The sequence below is a fragment of the Pempheris klunzingeri genome, chromosome 21, assembly GCF_042242105.1.
Source record: "Pempheris klunzingeri isolate RE-2024b chromosome 21, fPemKlu1.hap1, whole genome shotgun sequence".
Classification (NCBI taxonomy): Eukaryota; Metazoa; Chordata; class Actinopteri; order Acropomatiformes; family Pempheridae; genus Pempheris; species Pempheris klunzingeri.
In genome coordinates this window covers 1,474,234-1,488,196 of record NC_092032.1, presented here as the reverse complement: position 1 = coordinate 1,488,196, position 13,963 = coordinate 1,474,234, and the positions used below count along the sequence as shown (strand labels likewise).

General features: G+C 41.1%; 1 protein-coding gene across 1 annotated transcript in view; it reads right to left on the bottom strand.

Moving 5' to 3' along the window:
- Positions 1 to 5,737: 5,737 nt before the first annotated feature.
- The window catches only part of plppr5b (phospholipid phosphatase related 5b), an 83,756-nt gene continuing 75,530 nt past the window's right edge, over positions 5,738 to 13,963 (bottom strand). The window contains exons 5-6 of the mRNA XM_070853080.1: positions 11,836 to 11,970; positions 5,738 to 5,767 (exon numbers count right to left, since the gene is read on the bottom strand). Of these exons, the coding sequence (XP_070709181.1) occupies positions 5,738 to 5,767; positions 11,836 to 11,970 (165 nt within the window). The remainder of the gene's footprint in view (positions 5,768 to 11,835; positions 11,971 to 13,963) is intronic.

Sequence of the window (13,963 nt, the reverse complement as noted above, 5' to 3'; positions counted from 1 at the left end):
GTGATAAAAATCACTACCACCACATGTGAGTGTCATGACTTGTATAATCTTTAGTGTTCAATTACTTGTGTTTAGATTCAGTTTTTCTCAGTGTACAGTTTAGAGCAGGGGCATTAAAAAAACCCCTTCACAGGTCAATGTTGTGAAGGGTTACTGTGCTAAATACAATGTACATCATTAGATTCCCATAATATGTAATTATCTTCATTCCATTCATGACTGGGCACAACTGTTTCAGAACCTCTCTCCTTTGTAGCATGAAGCAGGTGTGTTCAGCAAAGACCAGAGCTCACTAGGCCGTACTACTGCAGACAAGACTGGCTGTGAGCCCTGACAAATGTTACTGTGATATAATCAGTGATGATGTCACATTGGTGCAATTTAATCCTCAGAGACTTGATCCACTACATGACAGTTTACAGATGAATAATGTCCACGATACAATCCTGGCTTTCATTAAGAGTGTTGGAACAAGCACGAAGAAAGATGTGCAGAGAGGAAGACAGAAGAAGGGCTGCAGAGAGGAAGCTACAGAGACTCTCTCTCCATGAGCCTGTCAGGGATATCTTCCATGTTACATTTTTACTGCAGCTCAACAAAAGGACACAGGCTTTGTTGTACTGTCATGTCTCTCTTGAGAGCTGAGATTCAGAAAACTGACCTTTGATGATGTTATACAGCTTAGCTGTAGCCCTCTGTGGTCCATATATGATACAAATGCGACTATGATGGGCTCTTTGTTTGCTTTTTGGTGGAGACATGCCTTTAAAAAGCATGCAGTGCCATAGAAGTGTACAAAGGCCTGGGGAAACCTGGTTCCAGAGATGTGAAAAATATGGAGATTGAAATATTGAAATAAAATGGAAGGTATTCCTATCAGCCTTTTAACAGAGACAGACAAGCGCTAATGTTACCAAAGCACCGATCCATCACAGGAGACGGGCTGTCTGTTGGTTTGTCCTTCCAAAGTGTGTCCTACCGGTGACATCACTATTTCCAAGTCTCACTGGAGACTGTCTTGTTTTATCTAAACCTCCTGTCTGTCTTTGCAAATATTGTAGAGAGTTTTTCTGTTGAATATGTGTTAGCTGACAATAATACAAGAATCCCGTTATTGTTATATATTTCCAGTTGTTTATTTTCACTCTGTTTCTAGAGAAATGTCTCAAAATGTTTCTGCCTCTAAAACATCTTGTTTAAATGTACTATAAAGTAGGAGAGAAGGTGGGTGGAACATGACTGACAGCATATACAGTATTAGAGCTTCTCAAACAGAAGATTGACACAAATGTTTGATCCCTTTTCAATGTTTTTTATTCAAAGGCTGTAAATTTCTTTTTTTCTACAGTGTAAAAGGTCACAATTTGAACTCCAGCTGAAAAGAAGGGAATTTTGGAACAGAAAAGAATTATGAATAATATAAAAGAACTGGGAGAGAAGAGGAGCAACAGCATCCATACAAAATGTCCACTAGAAGCAAAGAAATCACATGACTGTGTGGAGAAAAACAAATAAAAACCACAAGTTTAAAAAAGGAAATATATGGAATACTCAGCAGGATAAGGAACAGAAACATTAACACCAAGACCATGAATGTCACTTTTCACAAAACATAGTATAAAAATGTGTAATTCTGAACAATTACATGAAATATACCTCATTTTAGTAAAATAACATGAAGAAGCCTTAACAGTTATCTGAGGAATAAAAGAAACATTTATCGTGAACACTCACACAGTGCACAGTCATAAGAAAATAGACAGCAGTAATGTATAATATGACCAAAAGGATATAATATATACAGTATCTATCACTTTTCCTTTAAATACTCTATGATAGTGTAGTAGCTCTCTTACAATGCACACTTGAGCAGATTTGTATTTTTTTAGAGTCCTGAATACTCTGTGTGATGTTTGTTTCCGAGCAGAAGCAACATGGGAAGCCACTTCATTAGCAATGAGAGGAGTTACAGATTGACTTAAAGTGCTGCGTTTTGCATGTTCCTGCCTGGAGTCCTTATTCACAAGTGATTCAGGGATTATTACAAAAATAGAGATTTGAAGGGGCAACAGAATTGGACCTTCAACGCGTTCTTATACTCTCTACTGGAGGGAAAGAAATGTTATTGCTAGAAAAGAGAATCACTGAATGCAAATAAGGGGGGGGGGGGCTCTTTCACCTTGATACAATGCAAATACACAATATAGGGGTCCATTTATCATTAACATTAAAGTTAGTTCCTCCTTCACTTAACTTCAGTTCAGTTAATCAAAGGACAGTAAATGTATTAATGGATGAACAAGTTAAAGCTGCATTTATCTATTTTAGTTCCACTAAGGGGCAGAAGATCATGTTAGTGTAAGTTCAATATTCACTCTCTTACCTGTTTTGGGTTTCTACCAACTCTCTGGCTCTTTTAGTTGCTAAATGCTCCGTTATGTTCACCAGTTAGCTGCTCACATTGTCTGTCTGCTAGTTAGCCAGCCCCAGTTTCCTGCGTTAAGATTACATTTGAAGAGCTAATCATCTGCTTCTCTGAAAACACACAGCATGTTTGATTAAGGGAGGAGTAAATAACGTACCACAATTCTATCTGGAAACAAACTTTTTAAGCTAATATCTTTATTAGAGAGAGACAGTAAAGAGATGACAGGGACTGAGGGGAGGGGGGAGGGGGGGTGGCGAAGGACATGCAACAAAGGCCCATGCAAAAAACATGGGTGTTGCGACCCTCAGCACCTTAACCTCAGGGAAAGATAACCTGTTTCTTAAGATGTGACTCTGTGTCCTGATCACAAAGCTGGAAAAGCTTCTTTATGTTGATGAAAATAAAACATTAAAAAAAGTGAAGTAGGAAGTAGGAAATAGCCACAAACTGGTGTGGCTAATGCAGGTTTCAGTTTAGCACAAGCCAAACACAAGCTGTTTCAGTGGATGGAGCTTCTCTGTCTTTCATGCCATTGCATTGTGCGTCCACGTTTTGGGAAACATGTTTGCTGTGTTACCCAGGACAACATGAGAATGTGGATGACATTTGGTTTGTCCGGTGCAGAAATAACGTACATCAAGAGAGAAAAGGGTGCATCTCACAACCACTCCATAACACTACTATGTATCATTCTATCAGGCATAGAGCTGACAAAACTAGAAGGTGGCCGATGTGACTACAAAGAATATCTAAAAAATAACTGAATAACCACTGACTACATCCTGGATCAGTGTTAGTCCTGTACATACAGAGCTAAACCCACAGCGAACCTTCTCATTTGACCCTGGGAAAGACAGGAAACAAGAAAATGTACTAAAGAGATAGAAATGATGAGATGTTCATTTGAATGGGACCATTTCATGCCAAACAAAGTGTTTAGTGTGATGCTGACAAAGTCTGTTCGGATTGGAAGAGATTCAGGCTTTCTAGTGTAAAAGGAATACGACTGATTTTACAATTACAAAACATTAAAACATTGAAAGAAACCGAATTTGATCCATTTGATGTTTAAATGGAACTAAAAAGCCAGGATTCCAGTAAAATCATTCTTTCATGTTATACTGAGCTACATGACAGAAACATTAGAGGGAAAAAATAGCGCAACAACAAAACTTGTAGCCTTGCCAATGATCAAAGACATCCGTGTCCCGATTGGCCGAGAGATGGAACTGCAGAGACTGCCTTCCCCCAGTGTGAAGCCATGTCTCTTTGATACTGAAGACACAGGCCATGAATAAATACTTTCTCCGAGAAAAGACGAGGAGAAATCTCAACTGTCGATTTTCTTACATACTGTAACCTGATTTGACATCGCAGACAACAGATGGGAGACAGGAACAGAACTCATTATACTGCAATTAGAACTTCATACAATAAAAATAGCAGTTGTGGCCTGTGAGTATGTTTTAGCTTTCACATGACAAGAAACAAAATAATTCTTGAAGTCTTTTTACCTTTGTACCGTGGTCGTTTCTCATGTACAGTGCTGGATTATTATACCTGCTACCACACACCCAATACCTAGAGAGCTAAAAAGGAAAGAGTGAGTTTGGTTGTGATTGTCTGGTGCGGCTAAGAAACCCTTTTAGGGTTTTGTTAGAATACAGAGTGTATAGTGTTTTCATTGATTGCACACACACCCTCATAGAGATGTCAGGGGACACATGAACACAAGGACATCAAATTTTGCAATTTTCCCATTTTGCTACTTTGACCTGAGCCCGTATTTATCAAAGTTTCAAGAATTGCACCTAAAACTGTCACCAACTTATGATGTTTTGCTCCAAAAACGTCCAAGCTGTGCTCCTGTCTCTGACTTGCTGTTGGAAGGCTGGAAACAAACAGCCATGGGAAGGTCTCCTGTCAGTGGCCCCTGTTCACGCTCATCCCATGCAACCTGAAGAAGCATGTTACAGTGCAGCCTAACCAACAAGCATCCTCCACAGAATACACACAGGGCTGGAAATACAGCAAGTTGCTTCAAATGGAAACATCTAAAAAAAAAAAAAACATTAAGGAGTCTCTAGATAAAACAGCCAAGTGGAGAAAACGAGATACAGTATATTCACTGCAAACTAAACCAAGTCTAGCGTGTGCATTACAGGACACTGCACGGCAGAAATCATGTGTAGAAAGCGATGGTGCAGGAGGCTTGGGGCTGACGACCACAGGCTAGTAGGTGAGATACAGCGTCTGAGCTAACCAGGAAAAAAAGTAGTTCTATTCAAAAAGATTAAATTCCTCCCTCGTGATTGGATGGTGAGACACAGATAACATGATGTGACAGCCCAAAATACATCCGCCTCTTTGTTCCTTCAAGCATCAGACACTTTTCTATAGCTCAACGTAGTGATTTCAGAGGTCAAAGTTGCTGCTGTTGTAAATGCTGGCCCTGATCTTGGTCATTTTCACTCCTGGAGGATGCAAAATGTGAAGTAACCTGCTGTCAAGGTGATATATTGGACAGTGCTCCTGTCTTTGTACGATCATCTAGGACTAATTTAGGACTCTATGATGCAACTCTTTTACAACTTAAGAGCCCTTAGGAGCTTTCTTGAATCTACAAGCATGATAAGTCAAATAAACATTAAATAAATCACTTTCATTCTCAAGTTTATGAATAGATCATTTATCTTTCATGATAAAAGTTCTTTTAAGTCCAAAATTCCACCTTAAGTAGTTTGATAAATACGGGCCAGAAGTCAGTGTCACATTCTCATATCCTCAGCAGTCCTCTGAATGTTACAGAGATGATGCAATAACAGCAATAACAAGGAGGAAACCAACTTTAGCAACATGATATGAGATGGCTTCTTCTTCATCACTCCGTTCAGACTCGATTCATTCAACCGCCTGACGTGACCAAACCACGGGGAAAGATGTGACCCAGGAGGTGATGCAATCCAGTTCTTCCCTGTTCTTCTAGTGTCTCACAGTGTGCAACAAGTTCACTCCAGGGTTTGCCTCTCAACGAGCTTCATTGGGGAGGCGGTTTAGAGTAAGTGCATAGATGGAGAAAGCAGAAGCAACCTGTCCCGCTGAATTACTGACCCTTTTTTACGTTCTATTTTTTTCCCTTGAATACAAGAAGCTGCGAATGACAACAGGGGCCTGATGAAGACGACATACAACAACATACTGCAGACCAGACACACACACAGGATGGGTTTAGCACTGCGCTCCGGTTAATTTGATCGGACGGTGAAAAGCGTGGACGTCCAATGGGTCTGCCACACAGCCGACTCCACGTCATGTGACCTCTGCGAAGGCGATGTGGTTCTGCAGGGAAGGAGGGAAAAAAAGGAGAATCAGGGCAATGGAAAGGACTTCAGGTTGGTTTAAGAATTAGAATTAGAATTAGCTCATGACTTCTTTTAGTGTTATGTGACTTGTAGAGTTCGACCACAAACATACTAATAAGGGAGGGCTTCCAATAACAGAATCATTTAAAGAGGTTTTCACAGCAGAAAAATTCCGCTATATTTCAACCTGGGATATTTCCGATAAATGTGGCCAAGGTGATTCTCTGGGTTGCATAATAAAATCACTTTGTCAGCTTTGCCTGGAATGATCCTCAGCCTCCTCGGCCAACATCCAGGGAATGTGTGAACAGAGCATCTCCCTCACTGGCTCACATGTGGCTGTTTGTTCCTATCTTTATACAGCAGCTCTATTCTTGGAGTAATGCGGAGGTAGAAAAGTGGCTGACTGTACGGCACTCTTCTTTTAATACCATAAATGGTGTCATATTCCAATGACAGATGCCTCACCAAGAGTGTGCCACTGCGTGGTACATTGGGAATTGGTGTGTGCCAGTGGACCACCAGGGGCAAGCTGTTTTCATATGTTATATAAAACCAGCAGCAGCAGCAGCAGCCACCCCCCCCCCCCCCCCCCCACCATTATTTTAAAAATACTTTTTCTCTGTCTACTTTCTTTGTTCTTTTTTTAAAATAAATATATCCTTTCTTTGATCTATGTTTTTAATTCTCTTGCTTCATTTCATGCAAATTCACTCCTACAAAACATGAGCTTACATGATTCCAGTGTCGTTAATAGTACCACAATGACCACCCTTTTAATGTCATCATACAGTTGCACTGAAATTTATTCAACCCCCCACGTTAGGTGTATTGGCAAAATTTACAAGTATTCAGCTTGGTTCAATGAACAACTCAAACAAGAACAGGTGGTTTCTCCAAATTCAACACAATATGCCACTTTTAATGAACACTGCCGTCTCAAAATTATCCAACCTCTTCTTGAGAAGCATCTCTGGTACTTAGCAGAGCACCTTTTGCTGTTATGACTTGCTGCTAATGTGATGCACAGCCAGACACCAGGTTCTGACAGTGTTCCTGAGAAATCTGAGCCCATTCCTCATCAACAGCCTCCAGCTCTCTAATGTTCTTGGGTTTGTGTGCTACACCTGCCTTCTTCAAATCCCACCAGAAATTTTCTATGGCACTGAAGTCAGGCGACTGTAACGGCCACTCTAGTATCTTCCAGGACTTTTTCTGAAGCCAAGCCTTGGTGAACTTTGAGGTGTGCTTGACATCGTTGTCCTGTTGGAAGGTCCAGTGACGTCCAAGCTTCAGCTTCCTCACAGACACAAGATTTCCTGATACTTGATTGAATCCATCTTGTCCTCCAAACGCTGCAGGTTTCCAGAGCCAGAAGAAGTAAAGCAGCCCCAGAGCATCACTGAGCCTCCTCCATGCTTCACTGTAGGCAGGGTGTTCTTTTCAGGGTCTGCCTCATTCTTCCTCCTCCAGACATACCGCTGATCCACAGACCTGAAAAGTTCCAGTTTTGTTTCATTGAACCACAGAACAGAATCCCAACACTTCTGTGGCTTATTTGTATGGTTTTGAGCTTATTGGAGCCGACTTGTTTTGTACTTTTGGGTCAGTAGTGGTGAACTTCTTTAGAATACACCTTACTGTAGAGACTGAAACCTCAGCGCCTGCTACCACCAAGTCTTACTGCAGGTCTTTTGAAGTCACTTGAGGGTTTTTGGCCTCCTGCCTCCTCAGAAATCTGGTGGCAGCTGTTGATAGCTTCCTCTTTCTGCCACATCCAGGTAGGGCAGCCAGTGTTCGTTTAGCTTTGAACTACGCTTCCAACAGGATCTCTAGAAACATTCCGTGCTTTTGCTGTCTTTTTGTATCCTTTTCTTTGTTTGTGCAAAGCAATGATTAACTTTTTGGACAATTCTCTTGACCCCATATTTCTAACATGCAACCAAACGTCACTGTGAACAAACCCACAGCCAGTCCGGATATTTGATGTGTTCTATCTCAAGCACACCTGATGCAACTAATGAGGCCATTGATTAGTTGCATCAGGTGTGTTTGAGGCAACACCTGATTTGCAAGTGAGTGCTGTTATGAGGGATTCTTTTTAGGGGGTTTTGAGACTCCAGTTATCATTAAAAGTAGCATATTGTGTTCCATTTGGAGAAACCATTTGTAATATTAGTTGTGTTGAGCTGTTTCAATTGTTCTAGTTTGAGCTGCTGTTGACCACAGCTGAAAGTTTGTAAATTCTGCCAATACACCTAATTTGCGAACAGGGTTGAATAATTTTGAATGCAACTGTATTCCTAGTATTACTGGGCCTATACATCAAGTAGTGCTAGTAGTAGTAGTAGTAGTAGTATCTAATGCATAGCACTCATCAAGAGTGGCATACCACCCAGAATTAGCATGACATGTGACCCTGCTGTATTTTTACCTGACCAACACATTTCTCCACTTGAAGAAGCTCCACTTCTGAATATATTCATTTGAATCATGGATGTGACAAACACAGTATGTCACAGTTGCATCTTGTGTCCGTGAGGGCTCACACAGCACCCCTGGGGAAAATCCTATTATGAAAGACACCCTCCCTGATTCGTTTTCCTCAGTACAGTTAGTGGTTGTGTTAAAATAATCCCTTCCAGCAGACTGTTGAAGCTGCCACATCAAGTCTCCCTTTTGAACCTTTAGAGTTTTCATTTGACTAAGGAGAGATAACAGCATTTATGTTGAAGGACAGTTTCAGTTTTCTCCGGGTTTGTTTCTAATAAAGCAAGCAATAACTCACCCTGCAAAACAAGAAAGTCTGATTTCCTCCTGGGTATTTAATTAAAGTCAGCGAGTGTTCAATTTTCTACAAAGCAGATTTGGTTCTATGGTGATCATATCATTGTTTCATTTCTTTATCTTTCAGGGTAATCATCTATGGCGTCTCCCAGGCAGTTTCATCGTGTAGTAGAGACTTGAAGTGGTATCATTCCAGCACAGCAAAGAGGGAAAAATAACTAAATGAAAGCATGGTATTTATTTTTTGCTGCTCAAAGGTTCCTTTGCTGTGGCTTGTTTAGCTTCCAGGCATGTTTAAGCTAAGATATTTTTAGAGCAGGCAATTTTCCACCGAGCCTGTTGTAGCTGAGGTGAGAGTGTGAGATTCTCTACTCTTTGTCAGACAACTGAGCGCAGGCTCTCTCAGCAGGAAGCTGTGAATTGAATCATCAGATAGAAGCTGTGTATTTTCACCGTTTCACTGCTGAATGTGTATCTTGTTAGAGGAAATGAAAAGAAAAACACCGCAAGCTAGAGTAAATAGAAACACATCTGGTATTAGGAATTCTGAAAATGTAGAAAACACAGATTTCACTCAGATGCAAAGAGAAAGGAGTGAAAGCACTTCAACCACACAGGCCAAATACTCTGGACAGCATTTTGTCTGGCTCAATCACCTTCATCCTCTCTTCAGTTTAATTTAATACAAACTTTGGTTTGGTTTGGTCACTTTGGACCAAGATGGTTGCTGGTCCAATAGGTGGGTAGATTAGGGCCAAACTACATCATCATATCTATGCTCCAAATGACTGGTAATGGCCATTTAATGGGTTTATATCACTGTAATCGGCTGGTTACAACAAAAAGGCCTCACACCTCAACAATGGTGAAAGTATATGAAATGAATAGTTGTGTCATTGGTACTACACATCTGTTCCACCTGTGTTTTTCTAACTATGACAGGTCAAACCATCTGCGTGACAAAGTTATGAATCTGATTCATCTGAGTCATCTCGACATAAAGAAGTAAGAATGCTCTGACACTGTGAGAGTAAGCAGATCAGCAGGATCAATTCAGATAAAAAAACAACACATAAGGTGGGACAGCAAAATAACACAGATGATTCTCATTAAGCAAAAACACTAGTTTAATCCAAAATATGACAATAAGCCTCTCGTTCTCTTAAGGCTGCTGTCAATATAGCAGAACAGCCTATTTCACATGGAGCCAACTTGCAACATGGATTCCTGGACACATGAAACGTGTCTGAGAAGAACAGATCACAGTGTATTTAATTATTTAATCAGTCTTTTCAGTGGGAGGCCAGTGAACAAACCTTATAAAGGGTCCACTAACTCATGATTGTACCTCCTAGTTGTGTCAGTCTGCTTCAAGAAAGTCATATTAGAGATGTGTCCAGAGATTTGGCAGAGCTCTGCTTTTAAACCACTTCATTGTTTGTTGCCTTTTTTTTCTGCAACGCTGGAACCATTCGAGATCCTGCAGCCAGTGCAGGAAGGCCAGGAGGCGCTCCTTAATGTAGCAAGACTCTTCATCTTCTTCATCGGCCTCCTACATCAGCAGAATGTGTGTGTGCATATACGTGAGTAAATGTCACATTAAGACATTGTGAATTAGTTTTGTGTCAGAAAAGAACAAGAACGTAAAGATGCCAGTTGTCTGTCACTACATCACTGACCACGGGTGAATAAAGGTGCGTTTCCACCAAAGGTGGATATATATTCACATCATCGAGTAAGGGGAGGCGAAGATCATTTTTATTTATTCACGTTACTCACACAAAAAATTTGCCTCGCGTTTGGTGTAAACACACCATTAGAGCTAATGTTCAGAGACATATACACTTGTTGTTTATCCACATACAAAATACGTTTTAACAGTGTACTCTACACCAGCGTCAGGGCAACGTGAGTATTCTCACAACATATATCTAGAGAGCAATGACTTTAAAAGAATCATCTTTTGTTGGTTAGTCATTGGCCCTCACTTATGATAAGGGGCACACTTACAATTAACAACAGTTTCAGTTTTTTAGACTATCAACTATTTTTTATTAGTGATGTGATGATTAGTGATTGTTTTAAAGTGATGTCTCAAAACTGCTTAGTGTTTCTGAGCAGAAGTCTAAAACTTGAGAGTATTTAGTTTACAATGATTTGAAAAGGTGAGGTGTAGCAAATTCACACATACACATAATACAATGATACTACAATAATATTAACCACTAACTAATATTACAATAATATTTTAAATACTCAAATAAAGAATCAAAATATTCACAGATTTTCATTGATAATTACTTTCTCATTATTTCTCCAAGACCACTATACGGCAAACAACTGATTGATGAAAGTAACAACTTGTTTTAAGACTAAATGAAAGTACTACACAGTGGTATGATTTTACTCAGCAGGGGAAACACTGACACCACAATCATGTGTCATATACTGCTGACTGATTGTAGGTGACACCTGTCACTGTACATTTAACTTGATTTACCCTTTCCAGGTGAATTTTGGTGTCAGTGCACATTTTATTGTCCTGTGCGTGCTGTCTCCTGCTTATATCCTATAGAAGTTATATCCTATGTACCCTTTTCACTTCCTTATTCTTGTCTAAAAGTCTTTGATTGGCTCAGGTGTTTTTGAATTCAGAGCAACAGTTTTCTATACGCACAACTCCAGAGCTATTTTAATAACTGAAGATGTGGGCGGCCATACAGACGTATAAAGCCCTTATGTAATCTGTCTGTGTATGCAGATCAATCGTTACAGCCCTATGAGAATTAAACGAATCATGTTGGTTTGAAGCTGATGTACAGTATGAGTTTACTTCATACAATAAGACTGTATAAAAGAAGTGGACGTCCTGCACTCCACTGGCTCCAAACAGAAGTCTAATTGGATGGAAGTCTATGAGGAAATGAGCCGACTTCTCTCCTGATTTATTAGCTCATTAAACATTTTCCTGATGAGTTTATGGTCTCAGTCGCTAGTTTACAGTCTTCTTCAACACAGCAGGATGTTCATTTAGTAAATTATGGTCCCATTTAGAGGAAAATAGACCAGCTCGACGCTAGGCTTCAGAGTGGCAATACATAAACCAATGGGTCACAGTGGCCATGTCCACATCTTTTATCCCGTCAATTCTTCATTAAGACATGCAATATTCCAGCATGAAAGGGCAATTAGACTTAATTCAGGGCATAAAATGGTGTGTACTCTGGGTGCAGGCGTGTTGAGTTGTGCTGCACTGACCTGTGAGGCGATATACTTCTCCAGAGGACTCTCCAGTCGACCCATGTTCAGCATGGCTGTGTTGGGCCGCTGACCCCCTGGTGAATCCTCGCTCAGCAGTAACTTGCCTTTGAAGTTATGGACCACACACACCACCTACAACACATACACACACAAACACACACATACATATAGCAAATTTAATACACACTTAGATGAAAATAGACCTATAGCCAAGTGATACACACACACACACACACACATTCATTCTGAGCCGAGGACAGAGATGTGCGCCTAATTGAATTTCAAGGACTGATAGCGTTCCTGGCTAGATTAAGAAAGTAACTGAAGTATGTAGGTCACATATGTGTTCATTGACTTCTTCCTCTGGGGTACTGTACTTAGTTGTGATGGATGTGGGTGTTGCATGAGCTCCTCTAATAAGGAGCTAAACCTGGCTTTGAGGTTCAAAATGAAATAACCAATATCAAATTGGCTGAGCAGAGAAGAGATACACAAAAGCTCTGAGGGCTGAAGTGGTGTCAAATCCAGTGCAGTCCATTCTGTCCTACAGAACACTGCAACCTGTAAACTTTGTATGGAGTGTCATAATGCACACCAGCAGACTTCACCAGCCAAAAGCAAACCACGTTTTTATTCTTGTCTTTTGTTCCATTAACAGAGGGGCCAGGGAGTCACACCAACTGAACTGGGACGGAGGTTTGATGCCACTCCTTCTGATGCAATAACAACAAATAGTGTTTTAGAATAGAATACCTATATTGTCACCGCTCAGAGTACAATGAAATTGAGCAGCAATCCTGACATTCACACATTCAAACAGCATTTAGGAATATATTTGCTGAAATTGTAGTGGCCCTATATACAAGTAGTGCAGTTAAACAAATATATACATATAAAGGAGCCGTGGTTATGTAGGCATCTGTGTTCTATAAGTGTCAGTTTTGGGCATTGTTCCGTTCTCATACGGCTATGGAGTAGAAGCTGTTCTTAAGTCTGTTTGTCCATGATATGATCGACCTGAAGCATTTACCAGTGAGCAGCAGGTCAAACAGATGATATCTAGGGTGGGGTGGTTTTTTGAGTATGTTGGCTACAGAGGCAGCAAGAGTTGAGAGAGTCCTCCAAAGAGGGCAGTGAGCAGCTCGTGATCTTCTGGGAGGTACTGACGACCCTCTGAATGGCTCTCCTGTCTGTCTGAGCAGCCGGCATACCATGCACGTCTATGAAAAGCATCCTTACATTGCTGGTGTTGAAGCTCTTCATGATGACAGCAGTGAATTGACTGTGGCCTGAGGGGGACGATGGATTTAGGCAGGGACAGATTGAAGGTCTTTGTGAAGTCCTCAGAGAGCTGGTTCTCACATTCCTAATGTACTGTTCCTGTCACACCATCAGGCCTGGAAGTTTTCCTGGGATGTACTGCTGTGGGCACACACCTCACATCCTGATCCTGCACAGTGACGATGTGGCTGTTGCAAGCTGTTGAAGAACCAGTGAGGCGTCACCGTTGAGCCGAATGGTTGCTGGTGTTGTAACGGGTGATGTGCTGAATGCTCTACTTCACCTTGGCACACCACCAACAGGGATTATTATTGGTAAAGTGGTCGATGTTCCTCTAGTAGGTCCCTTCTGCATCACTGATGCCTCTCTTCAGGTTGGCTCTTGCAGCACTGTAGAGGGCTCTATCACTGGGCCTGAAGGCAGTGTTACAGTACTCGAGGCAAGTTTTGACCTCCTCAGACATCCGGGGCTTCTGGTTGGGTGGGGAGATGTGTGTGACAACATTGACATAGTCAAGTCAGTTCTGTATTTTACCTAGCAGGAAGTGAGCACAAAATATAATTCTGCTCCCTATAAACTTATATACAATGGATTTACAGCGTCGCGTTCCAGACAGAAATAAAGCCTCATCTCCTTAGGCAGGTTGATTCATAGCTGAGAAGTCCTAACGGCAAAAGCACCTTTGGATTAAGCACTGATTCTGGAACGGCCAGCAGAAGCCCACCTGAGGATCCAAGGCTGCCAACCGGCTCATGTAAGGTCACCATTTCCTCTATGTAGCTTGGGGTCAGACCCATGCTACCTTTAAATGTGATCAGTGAAATCTTAAAATCAGTTCAGGACT